The sequence below is a fragment of the Megalobrama amblycephala genome, linkage group LG3 (genome assembly GCF_018812025.1).
Source record: "Megalobrama amblycephala isolate DHTTF-2021 linkage group LG3, ASM1881202v1, whole genome shotgun sequence".
NCBI lineage: Eukaryota > Metazoa > Chordata > Actinopteri > Cypriniformes > Xenocyprididae > Megalobrama > Megalobrama amblycephala.
In genome coordinates this window covers 47,348,258-47,373,332 of record NC_063046.1, presented here as the reverse complement: position 1 = coordinate 47,373,332, position 25,075 = coordinate 47,348,258, and the positions used below count along the sequence as shown (strand labels likewise).

The 25,075-nt window shown below is 37.3% G+C and overlaps 1 protein-coding gene across 2 annotated transcripts in view; it reads right to left on the bottom strand.

The window, feature by feature from the left end:
- Nucleotides 1-12,164: 12,164 nt before the first annotated feature.
- LOC125265501 overlaps nucleotides 12,165-25,075 on the bottom strand; it is a 23,949-nt gene continuing 11,038 nt past the window's right edge. Inside the window, exons 2-4 of one of the 2 annotated variants that reach the window (XR_007184266.1) lie at nucleotides 13,367-13,455; nucleotides 12,995-13,194; nucleotides 12,165-12,894 (exon numbers count right to left, since the gene is read on the bottom strand). Coding sequence is in view for 1 of the 2 variants with exons in the window: in XM_048185765.1 (XP_048041722.1) it covers nucleotides 12,266-13,174 (909 nt within the window). In the remaining variant the exon portion in view is untranslated. Of the gene's footprint in view, nucleotides 13,195-13,366; nucleotides 13,456-25,075 lie in introns of both variants that reach the window. The other variant, XM_048185765.1, reaches the window with a different exon arrangement.

Below are 25,075 nucleotides of genomic sequence, written 5' to 3'. Positions count from 1 at the left end.
TATGAACACATGACTGACCTGAAGGAAAATGCTAAATCTGATTGCAGGTAATAAACTCGCGCACTCTATCTTTTTCTCACAACACTCTTCTACATAATACAGTAAGCTTCAATGAACAATATCAATTGAGAACATACAGTTTACGTTGCTAAGAGTGGTTGCTAAAGGTGTTGTGTAGTGATACACAGAACCGTTGGGTGAAGCGGTCATAGCCGTGTTTTATCTTGAATAAAACACAGCTATTGACCAATCAGAATAAAATAGTCATTTATAAATTATTATTATTTATTTTAATTATTTTTTTCTTAAAAATGAATCTAGTGAGTTTTGTATCACATAAGTAATGTAGGCAAAATACTTTGCTGTGACTTTTGTCAAACAAGTATAAGACCTTAGATAACAGACGCAGATAAGACTTTCTTGTTATGTCCTTTGAATATAGCCAAAATGCATGAACAGAAGCTGAACAACATAATTTGTTTTGTGCGTCTCAAAATCAGCTTTATTTTCACAAGTGTGTGTTATTTAAGCTTTTCTGCAATCAATCATCATATTCTCATGGCAGTTGTTGTCACTGTAGATTGTCCTACATTCAAATGAATTGAATTTGATGGCACTGTGGGTTTGTGCCTCTTGTAGTAAAGCTCCCTGTTTCCACCAAGCCTGTAGACCACACGTTGACAAAGGTGACAGTAGTAAATGACTTCATAGAAAAGTATTTGGTAATGACTGAGATTTCATATGAATCCACTGAATAGAGTAAAAAAGTAGTTGTATTTGAAACATACTTGTAATTAAAATAATTGTGGTAATAAAAACTATAATCTATCTATCTATCTATCTATCTATCTATCTATCTATCTATCTATCTATCTATCTATCTATCTATCTATCTATCCACACACAAAATCAATTTTTCTATTCTATATAATCACAACTGATACTTCCTTTCAATATTGTATAATACAATTTTGTTACTAAATTAGATTGTGCAGAAAAATGTATGTAATGTATAAATGTATAGGCTATAAACCCAAACAGTCCACATCAAACAACATCATATTAGACATTTTTGATGCATGGCAACTTGTCCACTTTTGACAGATAAAGGTAAGCTTGAACTGCACCAACTGGCAGAAGGACCCACCAACTTAAACCTAGAAATAAGCAATAAGTGTGATATGGAAGTTTATCCCTCAGTACAATAACACATGAGACCGTCCCATAGCCAAACACCAGAGTGATCAAAATGACTGTGACGGCTACAAAAGCCTTTCTCTTCAGTTGATAAGCTGTTGCTTTCTCCTTTCTGTCACCAGGCTTGGGCCTCTTTAAAACCCATAAAATCATGACAGAGCAAAATGTACACACAACTAACATTGCTAGAACCAGTCCTATGTAAAACAATGTAGCCATTTTAGGGTAGGTATCCACAAAATACCATCCAAACATCAGAATTGTCAGCCAGAACAGTCCAACTAATGACACTGTGATTTGTATTTTTTGTGTATTTTAGGTAGACCAGCGGATGGACCACAGCCAGGTAGCGCTCCACACAGAAATGGGTTTGAAAGAGTGGTCGACCCACCAAGAATGTACTACACAGGGAAAACGCTTTTTAGATGCACCGTATTACCACAGCTTATAATAAATACACATATTATTATTATTATTAGATGATACAGTGAACAATGCTTAAGATAATATCGCATAAGTTGATATCACATTTTGATATCACTATTATTTTACTAAATTTGATTTTACTGAAATTACATGTTTACTAATTGAATATTTATATCATTTTTTTTTTTTTAATCAAATTTCAAACATTTTATCAAACTAGAAAAGCCCACCCACATACTCACTCAAACAAAGAACAGCCTGTAGAAAATTGTGAGGATTTAATCTCTGTACAGTATATTGTATTATGACATCCACTCCCTCCCACACTGAAGCTCATGTGGAGTTATTACAGCAGTTATATATAGGCCTATATCTACACCATAATTAATTTTTTTACACACAGTCAAGTAGAAAATGTATGAACCAAACATGTTCTTGGGCAGTTATAGTTATACAAACAGAATGTTTATTAACCAAAGTCTTTGCGGCTGACCTTTGATGATCCAATTCAACCATACAAATAAACAAAAATGACTTTAGTTAAACATCACATTTATGTTTCATTTTTTATTAAGTTTTTATAGCTGAAGACATGCTGCATCCCGATTCTCCTATACATGTACTACGCCCTAAAAGTATGTACTCTTTTTTGAAGAAAAAGTACATACTTATGAGTGTATAGGGCAAGCTTTGGGACATACTATTATGTGATAAAACTGTGTCTTTAGCAGATGATCTGTCGCATATTTATGTGCATCCTTCACGGTAACTGGCCTGTCAATCATCTTAACATCCACAGTTAACATCCTCCGCATTTAATTTCATTTAATTTCCTACCATATTGGAAAGAAAAGAAGTAACATGTTGTAACATCTGCCAGGTGTGAGTCTTTCATGTGGAGAACTCTCTTTATATTTTTGCATAATGACACATTTAAAAGGTAATGGCCAAACAGATCTTTATAAAAGTTCACATATTTGTTATGGATGAAATGTAACATGGATAACATTAAATACATTTATTTCTTCAGGATAAATGTTGATTATTAGTCACTCAAACCCCTTTATCTAAACCTTTCTACTTAACCATAGGTAGCGCACATCCGCCATGTTTGTAGTTCTGAAACAAATCCTCCTCCAAAGCGCAATGGCCAATATTAGCAGAGTGTGCACGGATCCACACTTCGAAAATCTACCGGAAAAAGTGGACCATCTGAGGACTTTTGGCATACTCTTTTCAACATACTTCTTTGCTTGGGGACACACTTATTCTAATCTCACATACGATTTAGGATGGATAGTATGCACATTGGCACGCAGGATTAGAGTGTTGAACTTTCTTTACCTGCGTCCTATCCTTCTGCGGTTCAGAATGACAGCACATCTGAAAGGTTTGTTTGAGCTATGCCCTCTACTGCACAGGTGTGCATTTGCATTTTCTTCAGCCTAAAGATTATTCATTTCAAGGGCCTTTACATTTGCCAAAAATAGAATTTTGTTTTGTTATTAAAAACAAACAAGCAAGCCCAGCCGAAAAAGTACCACAAAAGTAATCTAATGCATTACTTTCCACAAAAAGTAGTTATTTTTTTAGGGATTATGGCAATTCTGTAACACATTACTTTTAAAAGTAACTTTCCCCAACACTAGTCATTGGACACAGACCAGTGCAAATGTAATTGTAATTCTTTTCCTTTACATTTTGTTTACTCTTTATCTTTTAATTTTTCTACTCCCAACACATGTCCACTTCAGTTCAAGGTATTTTGCTAGCTGAAAATGTTTGATCATTTTCCCAGAAAATAAACACTGATGTCATAATGTAAAGAATGCAATTCATTCAAATGAACTGAAACTGTGGGTTTTTGCCTCCTATAAGTCTAGTAATTTCCATGCTTCCACCAAGCCTAGACCACATGCTGACAAAAGTGACTAACACCTGGAATTTCACAAAACTCCACTGAACAAACGCAGAATAAAATTTAGTAGTATTTGAGACTTTATTTAAAGCATTTTGCTGTTAACTAGGTACTGGCCCTGAACCACCCCCTAAACCTAACCTTAACCCCTGTACTTACCTTATATTACCAGTATTTTCTCAGGTAAGTACTCTGTAAGTACACATAATGTAAAATAAAGTGCAACTGTGAAGTCTTGTTGTGTTACCACTGCAATTTCCGAGCGCTTTCTCTGTGCTCTGGGTTCTGATCCTCTGCCTGTTTTCCTGGATTCCATTGTTTGACTGTTTCTTGGACTCTGTTTGATATTCGGATGGTTTGCCCTGTGCCATTTGCCTGTTATTTGGATTACGATTCTGCATTAACCTTAATAAAGCTGCATTTGGATCTTCTAACCGTGTTTCAGAGCAGTTTGTAACAGAAGACTTCGCCATATATAGATCCAGCAGCTCCTTCCTGGTTGTTGTTAAGCCAGCTTGGGCATTTCCAGTAAACTGTTAGCTGTCATTCTGTACTCGCTGTACATCGACACAAAACCATCAATGGTTGACTTTTTAATGTTATATTTATATTTTAATGCAGTTATCACACTTGCCTAATTTGCCAATAAACCAGTTTTATTGATTGCAATAAATGCGAAGCTAATGGGAACGTTGGAATAAGAAATGTTTTTTTTTTTTTCCAGCACTTCAAATGTTATTTTTAATGTGATGACCACAAACATTATTTGTGCATCCTTCTGAGATTGTCCACATTTGTAAAACCGAACGTTTCAAGATGTAGGAAATCCAACATTTGATAGAAAACACTTTTATTTAAAAATAAAAACATTAATTACCACTATAACCAGCAGATGGCGGCATAGTAGCATTTATTTGCGCATATTAGCCATTTTCTGTTTTTCACTCAGTTTCGCTTTTGAATAAATATTAAACGTGATAAAATCACTATGTCTAAAAATACATTTTGTCAAGGTGAAGTATGAAGTACTCACAAAATCTTGAGAATGAATTACACAGCAAGCAGGCACTGCGCTCTCCCTTTGGATGCAGCGCAAGCTCACAGAATAGCTCAATGGCACACTTGTGAAAACTCAATTTTTCAGTGAATCTAACAATAGTGCACAGTAAATCTTTAGTTTACTGTGTGTTGAAAACTATTTACTAAAGTTTGAAAACTGATGGTCGAATTTGGCTGAGGAGGAACACTGAGGTACGTCTTTATTTTTTTTTTATGTCGTCTAATTATGTTTGAATAACTAAATTAATGCTAGGCCTGACTATATTCTGATTATAAGCTAAGTATTACACTATTGATGCTCAGCAGGACACCAACAGGTGACATTTCACCAGAAGTTTTGCAGCTGGCTTTTATTATTGCGGAAGTTCTAAAGAACGCTCCGTGCATATATAGTCCATTGAGATCCAGACCAATCATGGACCCATCATGGACCCAGTCGATCAGTTACTGCAGCTTCGGCAGAGAGACTTGTCGATTGAGGAATATGTTCATCAGTTCTGTGATTTGTCATATCAAGTAGCTTTTGACAAAAGGATCCCTGTAGGGGAGATTAATTATAGTTTGTGTGACTATATGGACTTTGCACTGATGCTGAGTGGCTCCTCTTTAACTGTGGGGGAGGTAGAGGCAGATGTGCATCAAGCTTCAGTGGCCCACCATAGTTTCCAGTGCTTCCAAGTCTAGTGATCTCAAGTCCAGTGCTCTCAGCGGTTCCGAGTCCAGTGGTCCCAACGCCAGAGTCTCCAGCCGTCATGGCCACCACGCCAGAGTCCCATCTGCTGCACTTCCTGTAACGGCAGTTGCCATCTTGTGTATTTGGGCTGCACACACTTCTCTTACTCCTCCTGTGGCAGCGTGAACTCTGTCTGTTCTGATACGATCACGGAGGTCTTCTAGGATCTCTCTGTGATGGCTACAGAGGCCATTTCCAACCTCTCTGTCTTCTCTATTTTAGTTCTGCCGAAGCCACCATGGTGGTCTCCAGTTCCACCTGATCTTCTGCTCCACTGTGGTGGTCTTCTGCTCCACCGTGGGGGTCTTCAGTCCCGTCTACTCTGCTGTGGTGGTCTCCAGCTTCACTTCAATCCCTTCAGCTCCACCCTGGCCACCTGCTCTGCTGGCTCCGCCCTGGCGCTATGATCCTCATTAGTCTCTAGTCCTGGTTCCACTCCATGGATCTGGCCTTCCAACCCTCCCCTGAGTCCGCCTCCGCTCCACCTCACTCATGGATTTATTTGGCTGTTTGAGGAGATGTGTATGTGTGCAGCTTGTAGTTTTAGTGCTGATTTTAGTGCAGATTTAGTGCTGTGTTGTGACTGCCACTCCCTTCTCCACTTTGAAATTTATGTGGTGATTATTACGGCAGACAGCATGTGATTTATTAGACATTTTAAAAAGTAAACATGCACTTGTATTGTATGTTGACATATCTACAGCATACCTAATGCTTTCACACATCTTATATAATATAATATAATATTATATATATATATATATATATATATATATATATATATATATATATATATATATATATATATATATATATATATATATATATATATATATATATATATATATATATATACACATATAAAAACATGCATATAACTTTATATGCATGAGATATATATATATATATATATATATATATATATATATATATATATATATACATACATATAAAAACATGCATATAAAGTTGATCATTTTTATTACACTGCTCTCTAGAATGCTTGATTCTGATTGGTCAGTAACTAAAACTTTAAGATGAATGCAGGTAAGACTACGACAAAATGGCAACTTAGGACAATATTTTATGTAAACGTATTTATTTATCTGGACACCACAGTTTTTGCAAAATAGCAAATAAATAACTTTTTGATAAGATGATTATGTTACAGAGCGTTTCATAAGAATCCACTAAACTACAGTAAACAAAACTAGTATTTAAGACAGATATTTTAAAAATCATATTTATATTTAAACAGATATTAAGGTTCAGATAAGAATATGTGTTAGATTTTAAGCATGTCTTCTTGTAAATTACTATACAAAAACTATTCTACTCTGTAGGAAAACTGATACTTTCCCTTTTGAACAATATTTTATAATAATATTTTGCTTCTAAACGATGTGACATTTATGCAGAGATTTAAAGACACAAAAAGACCCATTTATTACATTTATGATCATATCTAAAATATTAAATGTTTTACATGCAAGGCAACCTGTTGATTTTTGACAGGTAGAGGTATGGTTGAATGGCACTGCTTGGTATAAGGGTCCACCAACCTAAGGATGTAACTAAACAATAAATGCGGTATGGAAGTTGATCCATCAGTACAATAACACATGAGACTGTCCCATAGCCAAACACCAGCGTAATCAAAATGACTGTGATGGCTACAAAAGCCTTTCTCTTCAGTTGATATGCTGTTGCTTTCTCCTTTCCGTCACCAGGCTTGGGCCTCTTCAAAACCAATAAAATCATGACAGAGCAAGATGAACACACAACTAACAATGCTGAATATATTCCCAAGAAAAACCATACAGGTACTTTAGGGTAAGAATACACAGTATACCATCCAAATATCAGGATAATCAGCCAGACAAGCCCAACAAAAAAAAATTTAGGTTTATGATCTTTTGTGTATTTTAGGTACACCAATGGATGGACCACAGCCAGGTACCGCTCCACACAAAAAACAGTTTGAAAGAGTGGCCGACCCACCAGGAATGTACTGCACAGGTAATTAGAGATAATAGTAACAACTTTCTTTTTGAGCAAAGTTCCTGATAGAAAAACAATGAGGGCTATCCCACTAATGACCTCAGCAACAGACTGGTTCAAAATGACAAAGTCTGACCATGCAACACCTGTATTTCTCCTCACCAGCCACAGAATCCAGCAGTTCAGAGGAAGAAAAATGATGATGTTCACTATTATGTTGAATGCAGTGATAATATTTCCTGGATAGGAGTCCATGCACTGATAAATTGGATAATCAGAATTGTTGCTTCCAGATTGAAAGGTACAATTGGATAAAAAGTCAACAGTGATGTTCACTGCCATATTCAGTCAGATTTTCCTTTGTTTTCTGTATGAAATAAGGGTTAAATTAGTCCATACATATATTTATACATATATATATATGCAGTGCTTGCAAGATTATTGTGTGTCATTTTATAAATGGTCAGATTCTTCCAAATAAATCCATTGACTGTTCATCTCACATTTATCATCATGAGAAAGTATTATCATTTTAGATGCACCATATTATCACAGAATATAGTAAACACACGTAAATACATAATACAGTGAACAATGCTTAAGATCATATCACATAAATTTAAAATATTAAAACGTGATATATCCCATACAATTCTCATACAAGATTGTTGTTTAAAAAAGAAACCTACCCCCATACTTACCAATAAATAGTTCTATGGTACATGTATATGTGCAGCCTGTAGTGTGTTGTGAGGCTTTATTCCCTACACTATATATGTTGATCATATGACCACTCCTCTCATCCACAGTGAGATGTTAGGTAACAGCAGCAGTCATGTGTATCTGCTGCACAAAAAGCAAACATGCTCTTGTTATAAAATCAAACTAAAGTTTCCGAAAAGTCTATTGATGTGATCCCATGACTCCTGGAGGAACTTTAAACTGAAGAGAACTTTCACCTTTCAGCCTGACAATTATCTAGAACACGCATTTAAATCAACAAAAGAATGCCTTCAGCAAAGAAATATGAATGTTTTGAAATGGTGCAGCCAGAGCCCAGACCTGAATCCTATAGAAAATATATGGGGGCTGGAGAAAGATACAAGTAATGTGTTAAAATAGTGTGTTAATCCCTAAAAAAGTAACTAATTGAGTTACTTATTTACTTTTATGCGTTAATTTTCTCACCTGGGCTAGGCTTGCTTGTTTGCTTTTTAATAACAAAAAAGTTATATTTTTGGCAAATGTAAAGGCTCTTTTAACACTCTTACTCAAGCAATAAAAACTAAAAAATGTATCATTTTTGTTTATCAGTATGGTTGAATTGGATCATCGAAAGTCAACAGCAAAGACATTGGTTAATAAAGTAAGATTAAATACATAAAGTATATTTGTCTTATTTAACATATTTAATTATTGCAAGTGAGATGAGTAAACTCCTGCTCACATTTAGTTTAGAACTACAATAACCATCATGTTTACACAGCGCCTTTGCTCACGATTTCTTTCAACGTGAGGTTGAAACTAAAAAGTAACTAGTAAGTAGTGAAAAAAGTACTTAAAGGTGCAATATGTAACATTTTTGCAGTAAAATATCCAAAAACCACTAGGCCAGTGTTATATATTTTGTTCAATTGAGTACTTACAATATCCCAAATGTTTCCAACTATTTGTAAATCGTGAGAAAATTGCAATTTTAACTAAGGGTGTGTCTCAATCAGTTCCCTAGCTCCCGAGCTCGTGAATCAGTATATCGTGTACATGAATTCGGGCAATGGTAAGGACAGTAAAAGATGCTGGTTCACTACACATTGGGACACTTATGATTCTATTTCCAGAGACGTGACAACGTCCTCATTGTACTACATCATTACTGGTATTTATGAACAACAACAGAGCTGATATTTTCTGACATTACTTGTAATGTTATTTAAAGTACATTATGATAAATTATTTGCTTGTTACATATACGTGCAACATTTCAGCCGTAAATAAATTATAAATGTTAGCTAGATTATGTTCATTACCTGTCTAGCGATGTATGTTTATGCTGAAATATAATCAAATAATGGTTTGTATTTTTAAAAGCATCTATCGCGCGTCGTTATGTGTAGTGAGTTGGCTCACATGATTCAAGTTTCGTGTCTCAGAACTTCCATTAAGGGAGCATAGTGAGCATCGATGCTCCCTGGTTTTCACGGTGCATTGTGGGACTTTTTAGGGAGCGAATGTTTCAGTGCCCTGGAAGGATTCTGCAATTGAGACAGCCCTTAAAATGGCCGACTCCCTGGTTAGTGCCCTGACTACTGAAGTAGGGACCTGATTGAGACGCACCCTAAGGCTCCGGGACGTGTGAGGAGTCGCCTGTCAATTGCGTCATACCCGCGTTACCTCTCGGTTTCCGGTTTTATTTTGTAGAAACCATGGAAACACCAAAGACGCTTTAAAATGTTACACGTTTTAATAGACAAGGGAACATCTGTTTTGATATATTTATAGACAGAAAACGAATTGTTGTTATATAGCTCAACACGTTTAGTCTTTCTTTCGATTTACCATGCTTTGCCACGCCTCAGAGAAAAACACTATTTTGTCAAATAGCTAACATAGCATAATCAGATGCAGCTTTATTTTTATTAAGAGTAATACATAATTTCCTCCATCATACAATATGTTTTAAAATTAATTGCATGTCATTTATCAACACAAGACATCCATTATTTAATATGATATTCTAAAATCGATCTATCTTACTGCAGTGTGCAACAGGTGTCTCACAGCAGACGCCGAGCAAATGCACAGAGTAACGTTATAACATCATTTTCAACACACTCAAATGTATCTAATATGATAAACAGAGCTGCGTTACCTCATACTCATGACCGGAAAAGCGGAAGCGGCACCGGCGACTGTGTCATAATAAAAGTTCAGATGCTCGTGAGGCGTGAGTTGCGCAATCGCTCCAGCGGCCTTGTTCAGCTCCCACAACACTCGGTCCTGCTCTGCTTCATACTACAGTAATGTTAATAATCGCATCCATGAACATGATTTCTTCCCGACTCCAATCCCTATTCTTTTGCACCGTCCGGTGAGATGGAGACCATATGTCCCAAGACTCATCAAGCTACGCCTTTGTTTTGAATAGGCCTCTAGCGACCTCTAGCGGACAAAATTATTACATATTGTACCTTTAAAGGATTAGTTCACTTTGAAATGAAAATTAGCCCAACCTTTACTCACATCAAGCCATAGGTGTATATGACTTTCTTGTTTTTGTCAAAGACAATCGGAGAAATATTAATAAATATCCTGACGCGTCCAAACTTTATAATGGCAGTGATAGGGTTCAATGAGTATGAGCTGAGCAAAGTGCTTCCATCCACATCCATCCATCATAAACATATTCCACACAGCTCCGGAGTGTTAATAAAGGCCTTCTGAAGTGAAGTGATGCATTTGTGTAAAAGAATATCCATATTTAAACAAGTAATGAAGTCGAATATTGAGCTTCTGCCAGACCGCCTTCCGTATTCAACGTACGCAGAAAGTGTAAACCTCTTGCAGTTCACAAAGCTTACGCTACGTCATGTGCCTTCACTATTAAACTTACGGAAAAAGTGTAACTGACACGACGCCCGTTTACACTTTCTTTGTAATTTTAAATATGGAAGGCGGTCTGGCGGAAGCTCGATATTTGACTTCATAACTTGTTAAATATGGATATTTATTTTACACAAACGCATTGTTTCACTTCAGAAGGCCTTTATTAACACTCCGGAGCCGTGTGGAGCACATATTTATGATGGATGGATGTGAATGGAAGCACATTGTTCAGCTCATACTCACTGAACCCTATCACTGCCATTATAAAGCTTGGATGTGTCAGGATATTTATTAATATTTCTACGATTGTGTTCATCAGAAAGAAGAAAGTCATATATATCTAGGATGGCTTGATGGTGAGTAAAGCTTGGGCTAATTTTCATTTCAAAGTGAACTAATCCTTTAACTTTTTAGTTAAAAAGGAAGTAGTGTTACTAAGTAATTTGATTATGTAACTCGTTTTACATGTAGTGCATTACCCCCAACACGGGAGGACCTGAAGAGGGCCATGACCAGGAGATTCCCTCATAATTTAACAGATCTGGAATGTTTTTGCAAAGAAGATTTGGAAAATATTCCCAAGTCAAGATGTGGCAAGTTGATAGATGTCTATCCAAACATACTGAGGGCTGTAATAAAGTTTTTAATATTTTCATTTTAAAAAAATGTAATACACATTTATAACTCTATACTTTGTGTTATATTACTTTGATAGTAAATGCTGTTTCTACAACGGCTGAGGGAGTGATGACAAATTTGACATCATTCTCTCTCCTGACTACTGTAATCAACCTCCCTATATTTTTTCCCTCTCTTGGAAAGTCATGGAAACACTATTACAGTTTCATATGCTTTCAGAGCAAACGCAAATACAAACACCAGAAGTGTACCCAACAATGACGTTCTTTGCTTCCGAGAACCCTGGAACCATAAAATGGGTCAATTAGACAGGATCAGATAATAGTATATACACTGCAACTAGTATATACAAATTATTTGGGCATGTAAGCCACACTTAAAAATATATGATTGTCATGACATTCGATCCAAAACAAGTATCATTTGCCAAAAAGATAGAATAGTACACTTTTTAAGCAATACATTTACACAAGAGAAGTTTGCCAGGCCTGAAATGATGAACCAACAGATTTACTGGTCAAAATGAAAGTAAAACATTTTGTGACACATTATTGTTTTCCAATTTTAATGGAACAATTACTGAGAAACCTGATGGTCATTGCAAAGTTATTGTAAAAATGCTTTAATTGTTTGTATTTTGCATGAACTGATCACAGCTGATACTTTAGTGTACTGATAATAGTTTAAAATTATTTGTTACCAAACAATGCAAGACTTTTATGTAGTTTCTTCAAGAAGTTCAGGACGAAAAATACTTTATGCACTTTTGACAGGTAGAGGTAAGGTTGAACTGCAGCACTTGGTATAAGGGTCCACCAACTTAAGCCTAGAACTGAACAATAAGTGTGATATGGAAGTTGATCCCTCAGTACAATAACACATGAGACCGTCCCATAGCCAAACACCAGAGTGATCAAGATGACTGTGATGGCTACAAAAGCTTTTCTCTTCAGTTGATATGCTGCTTCTTTCCCTCCGTCACCAGGCTTGGGCTTCTTCAAAACCCATAAAATAATGACAGAGCAAGATGAACACACAACTAACATTGCCAGATATAGTCCCATGCAAAGCCATATAGGCATTTTAGGGTAGGAATCCACAATAAACAGTCCAACCATCAAGATAATTAGCCAGACAAGCACAACTAACAGCAGTTTTATGTTATGTTTTTTTGTGTATTTCAGGTAGACCAGCGGATGGACCACAGCCAGGTAGCGCTCCACACAGAAAACGGTTTGAAAAAGTGGTCGACCCACCAGGAATGCGCTGCACAGGAAAATAGCAGTAAGAATAAGAGCTTTCTTATTAAGGAAAGCACCTAACACAAAAATAACAAGAGAAACCTCATTAATGATCTCAGCAACAGACTGATTTAAAATGACAAAGTCTGAGGATGCAACATCGACAGTTCTCCTCACCAGCCACAGAATCCAGCAGTTCACAGGCAACAGAAGGACAGCGTTCATCAGTAAACCGGTGGCAGTGAGAATATTTCCTGGATAAGAGTCCATGCACTCATAAAATGGATCACCAGAAAAGTTCATTTTAGATTGGAAAGTGCAGTTGGATAAATAATCCATAGTGTTGTTCACTGCCATTTTGTTCCTTTGTTATCTGCCTGGAATAATGTTAAATTAAATTAGTTCATAAGATTATATCAAATAAGTAAAGAAATACAATTACATTATTAATCCCCTGTAGACAATTGGGTGAATTTACAAAAGATTAAGACACAGTATATTTGAAATCTTACATACTCCAAAAAAAAAAAAAAGCCTTCACATACTCACACATGCTGTGCAGCCTGTAGTGTGTTGTGTGAGGATATAGTCTGTGTAAATATATGTTGTTGTGATAGCCACTCCTCTTATCCAGAGACCTGTGAGGAAATTAGAGAAGAAATTGTGTGATTTTAGTTTAGAAATCAATTAGCCTGCACAGTTTACCTATCAGCAGAAACACAAAAATATCAAAACAATAACAAAACATGTAGTTTAGCAGTAGTTATATAAAAATATAGCCTAAATTCTGCTTTGCTCAACCAAATTTAAGCACAACATATCTGTCAGGTGAGATTGTAGTAATGTGCATGAAGACGAGGAATCAACAAAAACATTCTTTATTAAATCCACCAAAGGAACACTCAGGATATCACAGAAGATAACAAAACACAACCACATTAACATTGACAATACCAGACAAATGAACAGAATGAACTGAGAGCTTAAATACAGACTGAGAGTGATCAGCGGAAAACAGAACAGGTGCGTGGAATTAATTAACAACCAAGGAAACTAACAGGTAAATGGAAACACAAAGAAACAGGAACAGAACACAGTGAAAACGAAAACAAAACTGAGTATACTCGTTACAGTATCAGAGATAAGAATATGATAAAGAATTTAAGGCTTTTTTTTTCAACTTTTAAAAAGTTTATTATTTGTAGGGCTCATAATGTAATCAACCCAATTTCAACTCTCAAAGCTGGCTAACTATACATCAGATACACAACAATGAATTAAATGTAAGCTATTGCTTGCAAATCCTCCAGTAGCTCTAGTTTTTCATAACAGATGTTGATGTATGAAGTAGCCCAGTGACATTTTCATACGCGATCACATTAAAGGCGTATTCAAATGGTCTGATAGTTTCTCTCTGCCATCTGTGCTCTACAAAACAATGTCGATGTTCACTATATCAATCATATACAAATAAATATCCAGACCTTTTATTAAGTATCATCTCCATCATCATAACTACAAACATTTAGATTAAAAAGTTTTAAAATAAATGTTTAAGCACCACCTTTGGATTGACGAACAAAACTGTCAATTATCCTTATACTATAATAATAATTATTGTAATTATTAACTAACATGTTGATGTCCATTGTGTATGCTTAACTGAATACAACATAACTTGTATTATCTTGTATATTAGTGGACATTACTTTGACACACTTATCTCTGACTGATAAACAATCAAAATATGTTATAATGGTTACACTGAAGCAAGCGTTTTCTGTAAAGCTGCTTTGAAACAATATGGTGTTATGCCAAGGGTCCGAAGATGAAGAAGGTTGACGAAGAAGGTCAAATTAATTGTTCAGTTTAATTAAACAAAGTTAACTCAGGTAATCCAAACAGGTAAAACACAACGAAACAGTGTGCAGGCCTATACACACAAGCAACACCAGAAGGAACTGAAGAGCTTATATACACAAGATAACGAACAGAATACAAACAGGTGTGATCTAATTAATGAATAACCATAACCATTATCATACATACTATTATACATGGTAGGAGGTACACAGGAAACAAAATCTGTGATATGAAGTATTTTTAAACTCACGACCCCATTTCATGAGGGGAAAAACATAACGTAAGTGAACAGGTCTCATCTATATAAAACACAGATTTATAAAATATTTTTTAAAAAGAATTTTCCTCACTACATTTTTTTGTATACGTGAATATCGCTTTAAACGAATATTGTTCATTTGTTTTTAATACATGGCAGTTTGTCGTACTTGGACAAATACAACATAGGTTGTATTAAGCTACTTGGTCTCAGAAACCACATGCTAATGCCTCCCAACAAACAAAAAGTGTCATATGGAATGTGTGTCTTTATCACTGCAACTATCAAAAATGAGAAATAGGACCCAAACAACTGGGCTAGAATGCTTGTCATGATCCAGAAGGCCCTCTTTTTCTTGTTGCTCATTCTTTCTGTCTCTTTATTACCAGGACTGGGTTTCAACAGAGCCTTCAGCACTCCCAGATTACAGGCTGTGATGCACAAGAGACAGGCCGTGAGAAAGATACTGTAGACTTGCAATGGGATTTGTGGAAAAGTGAGAATGGCATATGCCCCAAAAGACCAGGTCACCAGCCAGGCCACAGCAACACATATGCATCGGAGCCTCAGAGTGCTGAACCTGTGGAACACCACAGGATAGACGACAGCAATGAGGCGCTCCAGACAAATCAAGTTGTTCATTAGGGGCCGTCCAATCAGGTATTTCCCAAGCATGAACACAGCTCCGTACATAGTCCAAGAAATTTCAAAAACAAGTGAAATAATACACATGAAAAACCCAAAGAATGAAATAATTTCCATTAGAGACAAGACAACCGTAAAGACGTCAGAAACTGGAATGCCCTTCCCTTTTGTCAAATCTGTGAAGCACATAGAAAGGATCCAGATATGTAAAGGCACAAAGAACATTAAGTCTGGAACTAAAGAGCTCAGCGCTATGACAATCCCGAGGTAGGAGTCAAAACATTCGTAGATGTAGACAGTTTGGTTGACAGAAATAGTGGTGTTCATTTTTCCCCCCAAACTGCTTTTGCTGGTGTCTAAAAAGAAACAGAGAGAAGAGTGATACTAAAAAAAGCAACTTCCAAATTTAAATTAAACAAATGTCTGTTTGTTTTTTAAGATAAAAACAATATGACTGAAAAACAGGGATCCCAATAATGAGGATTAATTACTTTTCACCTACACATGGATGATGGAGTAAACAGTAAGTTTAAACATATCAAAAGTGGCCCACTAACCTGGTGTTGAGATGAAATATCTGCCTTTCCTCACACAGACAAGGTTTGTACCAACCTGGCCAACTATGCTTCTGAGGGAACTATGAGATCTGATACAGTTTTATTCAAATGCTATTTGCACAACTGAACGCCCACCTGTGCTATTATATTCAGTTTAGAGATTTCAGAGGGACTGTAACCAAACCTAATACTTATCAATCATGTTTAGATTTGATCTAAATCCTCATTAGTCTTGAATTAAATTGATATACATTGTCAAGACAATGTTTCGTAAAAAGTAAAAGAGGAGACAAAGTTTTGTATCTCATGAACCGATTACAGATCTCCTCACAGTGCAATATGTCATCATTGTACAATATATATGTGCAATATCTAAACAATTCATATTTACTTATACTAACTGACCATTCCCATACCTTCTTTTTTATACCTGTACACAAAGGCATCATGCATTTTGAAGAGGTACCAGTGATGGTCCTGGATCACTTGGGGCCAGATTCATTAAACAGGGCAAATTAGCATGAGACCGCAATCCCATAAAAGTGCCAATGGGAGTGGAAAGTTTTGCACATGTTCTACTGACAATGTGGAAATGAAAGAAATGATGTTTTATTAACAAAGTTCGGGAGGAGCACGTTCAAATGAGGAGCTCAAATGAGCATAAGAGGAGGCCTATGAATATGTAGCCGACTCACCTATGTTCCACCAAGACACCGAGGCTTACCCTTGCCTCTGCCAGCAAGAAATCCACCATCCTCCTCGGCATCTTCTTACACTCTGGCCAATCCAACAATCCCTACAATTGAACAAAGCACAACTGTAAGATCTGTACGTCTCTTACAATCAGTCGTTCCCTCTCCTAGATCCACTCCAGCCCACAAGGTAACAAAACACACAAGCAAAGTCCCTAGGGCGCCGACCTCATGCCGCACAATGACACCGGCTCACGCAGGTGCAATCCTGGACAATCTTCGTTCATCGGGCCGCGGTCTTCAGCAAGCTTGGGCTGTGCCCCAGATTCCGCAGCCGAAAATCATCGCTCTCCTTCCACAACCGCTCAGCTCTATACTGTGCCTCTCCCCACCACGGTGCCTCAGAGTGCAATGCCCACCTCCTATGATGCTTGCCTTTCATCAGTTTCCCAATCTTTCATTTTGCCTCTGCTAGCTGTTGCAGGCCCAGCCATCTTTGCCTTTCCCCTCTGCCGTCTTCAACCCTCTCCTCTTTTCGTGGCCTCCAGCTCCAACAGCAGGCCCTAGCTTGAGGATGCCTCAGCCATCTCTGCCATTTCCTCCTAACCCTCTCTCTAATTCATGGCCGTCAGCTTCAGCAGTGGATGCTAACGCGAGGATGCCTCCGCTAGCGTCACAAGCACAGACACCTTATTTCCCTCCATAATTTCCTTCCTTCACTACCCTCCCGGCTACTTCCTTTGGCCCAGTGGCCAACTCAAGTGCGAGGCTGCCTCCGCAATCAACTTCGGCCCCTGGCTTCTCTCCCCCCAACACCCTTTTACAGACAAAATCATCTTCTTCTCTATATAGCGCAATGCTGATGCCCGTACCTCAGAATACCGTCGCCTTGGAACACCTCCAGTGACCAGTAACATCAAGGCCCAAATCCTCTCAGAAATTCAGGATGGTGGCTCCAGAGGCGGACCCAAGCCCAAACCCCAGTTCCTCACTATTCAGAGCTGATCTTCTTATGAATCACCTACTAAACCTCTTCTCGACACATCACCTGACTCCATCCTCCAAGCCGTTTCTCCTAGTATCCTCCAATCATACCTGACAGCATGGAGAAGTTATTCCATATCTAGAACAATTTGCCGTTTCCCGATTTTTCCCTGCTTTCCATTTATTTCTTATATAAACAACATCAAGAACCTCCAAGCTGTTCTATCAGAGGCTACTTAAGTGGGATCCAGTTCTTTTACAAATTAATTCACGGCTGAGACGGCTCAGTTTCCCCCTAGATAAACAACACACAGACCTCCCTCCTTACCAAAGGTATTCAGAGATCTCAACCTACATATACAGACATCAGAAAACCCATAATTTTTGGACATTCTGAATAAGAGTATTTCCACCCTTGGTGTATCAAGAGTGTAAAGAGTGTAAATCAAGTGTTTCTTTACAAGATGACATCGCCAGCTACCAGTCTGGCAGCGTTTTTGTCATTTTTGCTGATACATGTAAATGAGGATCGTTTTGATCCATAGGCGAAAACCGCAAAGGAAAAAATGTTTTTAGTACATCGTTGTCGTGTAATCATACCTTTAATTCCTTGAACTTTATTTGCCTTGATTTCCTACAAAAATATCTAAGCATCCTTAAAACAAGATAAATTTACATTTGAGTCAAAACTCTTGTTTAAAGTGTTTGGTATTATCTTATTTTTTTCTTTTGTTTTATTTGTTTTAAATGTTTTATTTGTTATTATACAACAGCCATTTTTTGCAGTGCATTTGTGTATGACAAATGTAAACTACATTTATGAAAATTATAGTCAATAAAAACTTTGTCAGCCAAACTACCTCCGGTTTGTCCATTTGACATTTTTTTTTTTGCACTGCAGGTGGTGATTTTACTATGGTTGAATACAGAAATATGGCTTTGTACAAATACGTATTATACACATGGCTCAGTGAGTTGAAATCTCTTACCACTCTATAAATTTTGTTGCATAATGAACTATGCAAACAGTGAATATATTCCCTCGGTTTCACAGAAAACGCTTGAGCCTAACCCAGACTAGAATGTATGTTTGAGCTGTTTTAATTGAAAGCAATTTGAACTGACATATCTTAAAATATGTCAGTGCCATTGTTTTGTCTCAAGATGCACACCAGTATTTTTTTTTTTTTCTAAGGAACATTTATAAAAGCTACTTAAAGGTCTTAATTGAACTAAGCCCTAATCCTGGCTTAATCTAAGCACTGTATGTGAAACCAGGCCATGGTCTTTCTAAGTATTTTATATAGGGGGTGAATTCAGGTTGATTGGGATACTTTTTCCAAGTCATCTCAGTGGCAAAAAGTGTCCCAATCACCCTGAATTCTCCCTAATGGATAGAGCCATCTTGATGCATACTTTACATTTTAAAACAACACTGTAAAAAATATGATCGGTAAGTCATGGCAACTTATGTTTTTACATTAACTCATCAAAATAATTTAAGCAATTTCAACTTTTTTTATAAGTTATGTTTTTTAAGTTGAAATGACTTGTACAACCAAGTTGATTGTACTTAAAAAAAAATTAAGGTAGGAACTTTACAGTAAACTTTATAGATTTTGTTGATATACACTGCTCAAAAAAAATTAAAGGAACACTTTGAAAACTCATCAGATCTCAAAAATATCACACTGGATATCTATACTGATATGGACTGGGTAGTGTGTTTGGAACAAAAGGATGCCACATCGTTTGATGGAAATAAAAATGATCAACCTACAGAGGACTGAATTCAAAGACACCCCGAAAATCAAAGTGAAAAAATGATGCAGCAGGCTAGTCCATTTTGCTTAAATTTCATTGCAGCAACTCAGAATGGTACTCAGTAGTTTGTATGGCCCCCACATGCTTGTATGCATGCCTGACAACTTCGGGGCATGCTCCTAATGAGATGACGGATGGTGTCCTGGGGTATTTCCTCCCAGATCTGGACCAGGGCATCACTGAGCTCCTGGACAGTCTGAGGTGCAACCTGGCGGTGTTAGATGGACTGAAACATAATGTCCCAGAGGTGCTCTATTGGATTTAGTTCAGGTGAGCGTGGGGCCCAGGACCCACTGCAGCAGCGTAGGGTCTGACAATGGGTCCAAGGATTTCATTCCGATACATAATGGCATTCAGGGTGCCATTGTCTAGCCCAGTGGTTCCCAACCACGTTCCTGGAGGCCCGCCAACACTGCATATTTTGTATCTCTCCTTTGTCTGACACACTCATTTCAGGTCTTGGAGTCTCTACTAATGGGCTGATGATCTGAATCTGGTGTGTTTGATTAAGGAGACATGGAAAACATGCATTGTTGGGGGGCCTCCAGAAATGTGGTTGGGAACCCTTGATCTAGCCTGTAGAGGCCGACCCTCCATGGATATGCCTTCCCAGACCATCACTGACCCACCACCAAACCAATCATGCTGAATGATGTTACAGGCAGCATAACATTCTCCACGGCTTCTCCAGATCCTTTCATGTCTGTCACATGTGTTCAGGGTGAAACTGCCCTTATCTGAAAAGTACAGGGTGCCAGTAGCAGACCTGCCAATTGTAGTGTTCAATGGCAAATGCCAATCGAGCTCCACGGCGTTGGGCAGTGACCACAGGGCCCACTAGAGGATGACAGCCCTCAGGCCAACCTCATGAAGTCTGTTTCTGATTGTTTAGTCAGAGACATTCACACCAGTGGCCTGCTGGAGGTCATTTTGTAGGGCTCTGGCAGTGCTCATCCTGTTCCTCCTTGCACAAAGCAGCAGATACCGGTCCTGATGGGTTAAGGACCTTCTACGGCCCTGTCCAGCTCTCTTGAGTAACTGCCTGACTCCTGGAATCTCCTCCATGCTCCTGAGACTGTGCTGGGAGACACAGCAAACCTTCTGGCAATGACACGTATTGATGTGCCATCCTGGAGGAGTTGGACTGCCTGTGCAACATCTGTAGGGTCCAGGTATCACCTCACGCTACCAGTAGTGACACTGACCCTAGCCAAATGCAAAACTAGTGAAAAACAGTCAGAAAAGATGAGTAGGGAAAAAAATGTCAGTGGCCTCCACCTGTAAATCCATTCCTGTTTTGGGGGTCGTCTCATTGTTGCCCATCTAGTGCACCTGTTGTTAATTTCATTAAGAAAAGCAGCTGAAACTGATTAACAACTCCCTCTGCTACTTAATTGACCTGATCAGTATCCCAGGAGTTTAATTGACTTGATGCTATTCTCTGATGAAAAAGTGTTCCTTTAATTTTTTTGAACAGTGTATATAAAGAGTACTCTGTGTGTTTGTTCTTGGTGTGCAGGCAGACAGGCCAATTATTTATACTGTATGTTGCTAACTGCAAAACAATGTAGGACCTACAAATAATAATAAAAAAGAAACATTATATTTACAGAGATGCACATATACACTTCTCAAACATACTGTATAAGATTAAATTAAGATTAAACCATCACTGAACACAATCTGCAGGAAACAATCTGCTTTAATAAAAGCATTTTTTTTAAACATGGTCACTTCCACCAGATATTGATTAATGAATCAAAATGATTTATACAAAGCATCTGTTGACCTGCTCAATAAAAAAGATCTCATATTGCTACAATTCCAATTTGAATAGAGGAGATAAATCACCAGTATCTAATGAATTTGACTATGGAGCAACATCAGTAACTCGAGTGATGCAATGGTTTTCATCTCATTTTAAGTATCCTAAACCTCACACAAATCTGTGCATTGTTAGCAAAACATCCATTTCAAATGTCTTTTTTGTTCTCCACGTGTCTCACAATGGCAGTGTATCAGTACTTAAATTAATCCCATCAGAAAGGTTATCATAGCCAGAATCTAACCTTCCTAGAACAAGATGCTAAGCCTGTCTCTGGTGGCACTACTTGGCAAGGACACAAACAGGTGACAATTATAGTGCCTCCTCTCAAAGCCTATCTTTCCGCACAGTTTATTATTATGTGTTATATTTAGTATGAACACTTTAGGTGTGAAAGACAGTGATGTCATTCACCAGTGTGTCACTCAAACACATTGTTTTAAAAAACCTCACTTTGGAAATTTATATATCTATTTTAGAATCAGTAATCTTATCTGTCTAATTTACTTTTCTACACTTTCTTACTCTTTCCTCTGTCCCTGTTCGGTCCCTTTTTATATCTCTCTTAATGTTGGTGATAAGTTTGGGACTGCCACATAATATCACCACCAACATTTTATGCTTCCTGCACTTGATTATAGTTTTGGGCTGGGTGCTTGTTGTCCCAGTCTAAATATGTATTCACAAGTTTGTGTGCCCATAAAATCTTAGCGTAAGTGGTAAACAGATTTGGCTTGCTGTCTGCTATAGAGGGGCTCAGAAAGAAATCCTACTCGAGCTCCGATTGCCCCCCATAACAGGCAAAATTAGTACAAAAGGAGGAGAAGGGGAGGAGGAGGGATGCCAAAAGAACTAATAACAGGAAGAGGTAAGATGCTGGTTTTATACCTTGGTATTAATTGGAAGATTAGATGGGCGTACTTCTCCCGAAATTACGTTTATTAACTTCACTTTGCTTTCATTTTACCAATCTAGGCAGGACACACTGTTTACCCTAAACTTAGTCCATCCCATTTATCATGTAGGTTATTTAAAGGATTAGTTCACTTTAAAATGAAAATTAGCCCAAGATTTACTCACCCTCAAGCCATCCTAGGTGTATATGACTTTCTTCTTTCTGATGAACACAGTCAGAGTTATATTAATAAATATCTTGATGCATCTAAGCTTTATAATGGCAGTGAACAGGACCAACGTATATAAAACTCAAGAAAGTGAGCAAAACGTACCCCACGCTTGTATACATTGTATACATTAGGCAGTCTGGCAGAAGCTAGATATTTTACTTCATAATTTGTTAAATATGGTTATTTTTCTTATACAAACGCATCGCTTTTCTTCAGAAGGCCTTTAGTACTCAAGAGTATATAAAAGCAAGAGTTCATTGTTAGTCGCCAGCAGCATACACTCAAAACCAATGTTACTGAAACAACGCAATCTCGGCATCCGTTTTCAGGTTAGGTTTCTCGGGGTCTTCTCGCTTAGGTCTCTCCAGCACTGGAAAGCTTTTCTAATATTACAGTTTTTTTATTTGCTTAGGTACTGTTTTCAAAACTCTTAGTAGAAAAATCCAAACTGATCACACTTGTAACACAGCTAGTCATTCTTTCAAAACTTGATCTCATGCTTTCATTCTAGTTGTAGAAATTTTCATTCTACATAACCATTGTTTCAAAACACAAGACCAAAGCAGTTAAAAAAACTAACATGGGTCCTAAAGCTCTTATCTGATTGTAACCCTTCTTTTTATGATATTGCTCTGACCTTTTCTCTTTTGTAATGTCTCTCAGCCATCTTTCTTAAAATCTCCCTCTAGCTCTCTCTCCTCCCCCACCATGTGTGGACACGCCCCCTACTGCTGATTGGCTACAAGTGTGTTTCCGATTCACTTTCAACAGGTTTTTTTTTTTTCAAAACTTACTGCACCTTTAATCTAATTAAAATTATAATTTTAAAAAAGAACAAGCCCTTTAAAATGTCCCACCTCAACTTCAACTACATTTACAGAAATGCAGTTTCCTCTTCTCACAGTAAGATGTGTGGTAATTGGTATCTAGGTCACCAGGGAGGGAATTACCACCAGTGTTTGAAGGGGGCACAGGTACAGTCAAACCTGTTCACTCACACATGACACATTGATGAGGATATTCCATCTCTTGAGCCCCCAGTGTCAGCTGAGTTTGAGCAGAGGATGAGTGTGCATTCCGGATCTGATTAAGAGACTTTGTGGAAACTTCAACACAGCTGACTGGGCATAAATCCAAATGAATGAACTGGATTGTACAGTTACAAATTTGTCATATTTGACAAAGAGCATGTTTGGGCAAAATTCAGAATTGAAGAACTGGCTCCCTTTCAGTTCATGAGTTGGAATTTGAACTGAAAAGACAGGAAAATGAATTGAACTGAATTGCTATCTATCTATCTATCTATCTATCTATCTATCTATCTATCTATCTATCTATCTATCTATCTATCTATCTATCTATCTATCTATCTATCTATCTATCTATCTATCTATCTATCTATAAGGCCTATCAAACTTAAAAAAACTACAGTTATATGGATTTCAATATATTTTCATTCCACTTCCTTTCATTAAATTTTACAATTATACATCCTGTTTGCTAATACATCTCAATTCAAATTCACAAATTACAATGCATTCTAAATTCATTTCTGAATGGTGCACAATCCTTGACCATGATTTCAGATTCAGATCTCGAATCTGATGTTGGACGCTACAAAGGACAAGTGACATGGTCTCGAGGCCTTGAAAGGAAATGGAGTACTGCTAATCTGGTGGGATATTTCAATTAAATAATTACTCACATGGGTCTTATGAACATATCTATTTAAAGGGTTAGTTCACCCAAAAATGAAAATTCTGTCATTTATTACTCACCCTCATGTCGTTCCACACCTGTAAGACCTTCGTTAATCTTCAGAACACAAATTAAGATATTTTAGTTGAAATCCGATGGCTTCGTGAGGCCTGCATAGTGAGCAATGACATTTCCTCTCTCAAGATCCATAAAGATACTAAAAACATATTTAAATCGGTTCATGTGAGTACAGTGGTTCAATATTAATATTATAAAGCGGCAAGAATATTTTTGGTGCGGCAAAAAAAAAAAAAAAAAACGACTTATTTAGTGATGGACGATTTCAAAACACTGCTTCAGGAAGCATCAGAGCTTAAATGAATCAGTGTATCGAATCTGCTGTTCGGAGCGCCAAAGTCACGTGATTTCAGCCGTTGGCAGTTTGACACACAATCTGAATCATGATTCGACACACTGATTCATTTGTGCTCCGATGTTTCATGAAGCAGTGTTTTAAAATCAGCCACTATATAAGTTGTTATTTTGTTTTTTTTTGGGACACCAAAAATATTCTCGTCGCTTTATAATATTAATATTGAACCACTGTACTCACATGAACCGATTTAAATATGTTTTTAGTACTTTTATGGATCTTGAGAGAGGAAATGTCATTGCTCCCTATGGTGGCCTCACGGAGCCATCGGATTTCAACCAAAATATCTTAATTTGTGTTCTGAAGATTAACGAAGGTCTTATGGGTGTGGAACGGCATGAGGGTAAGTAA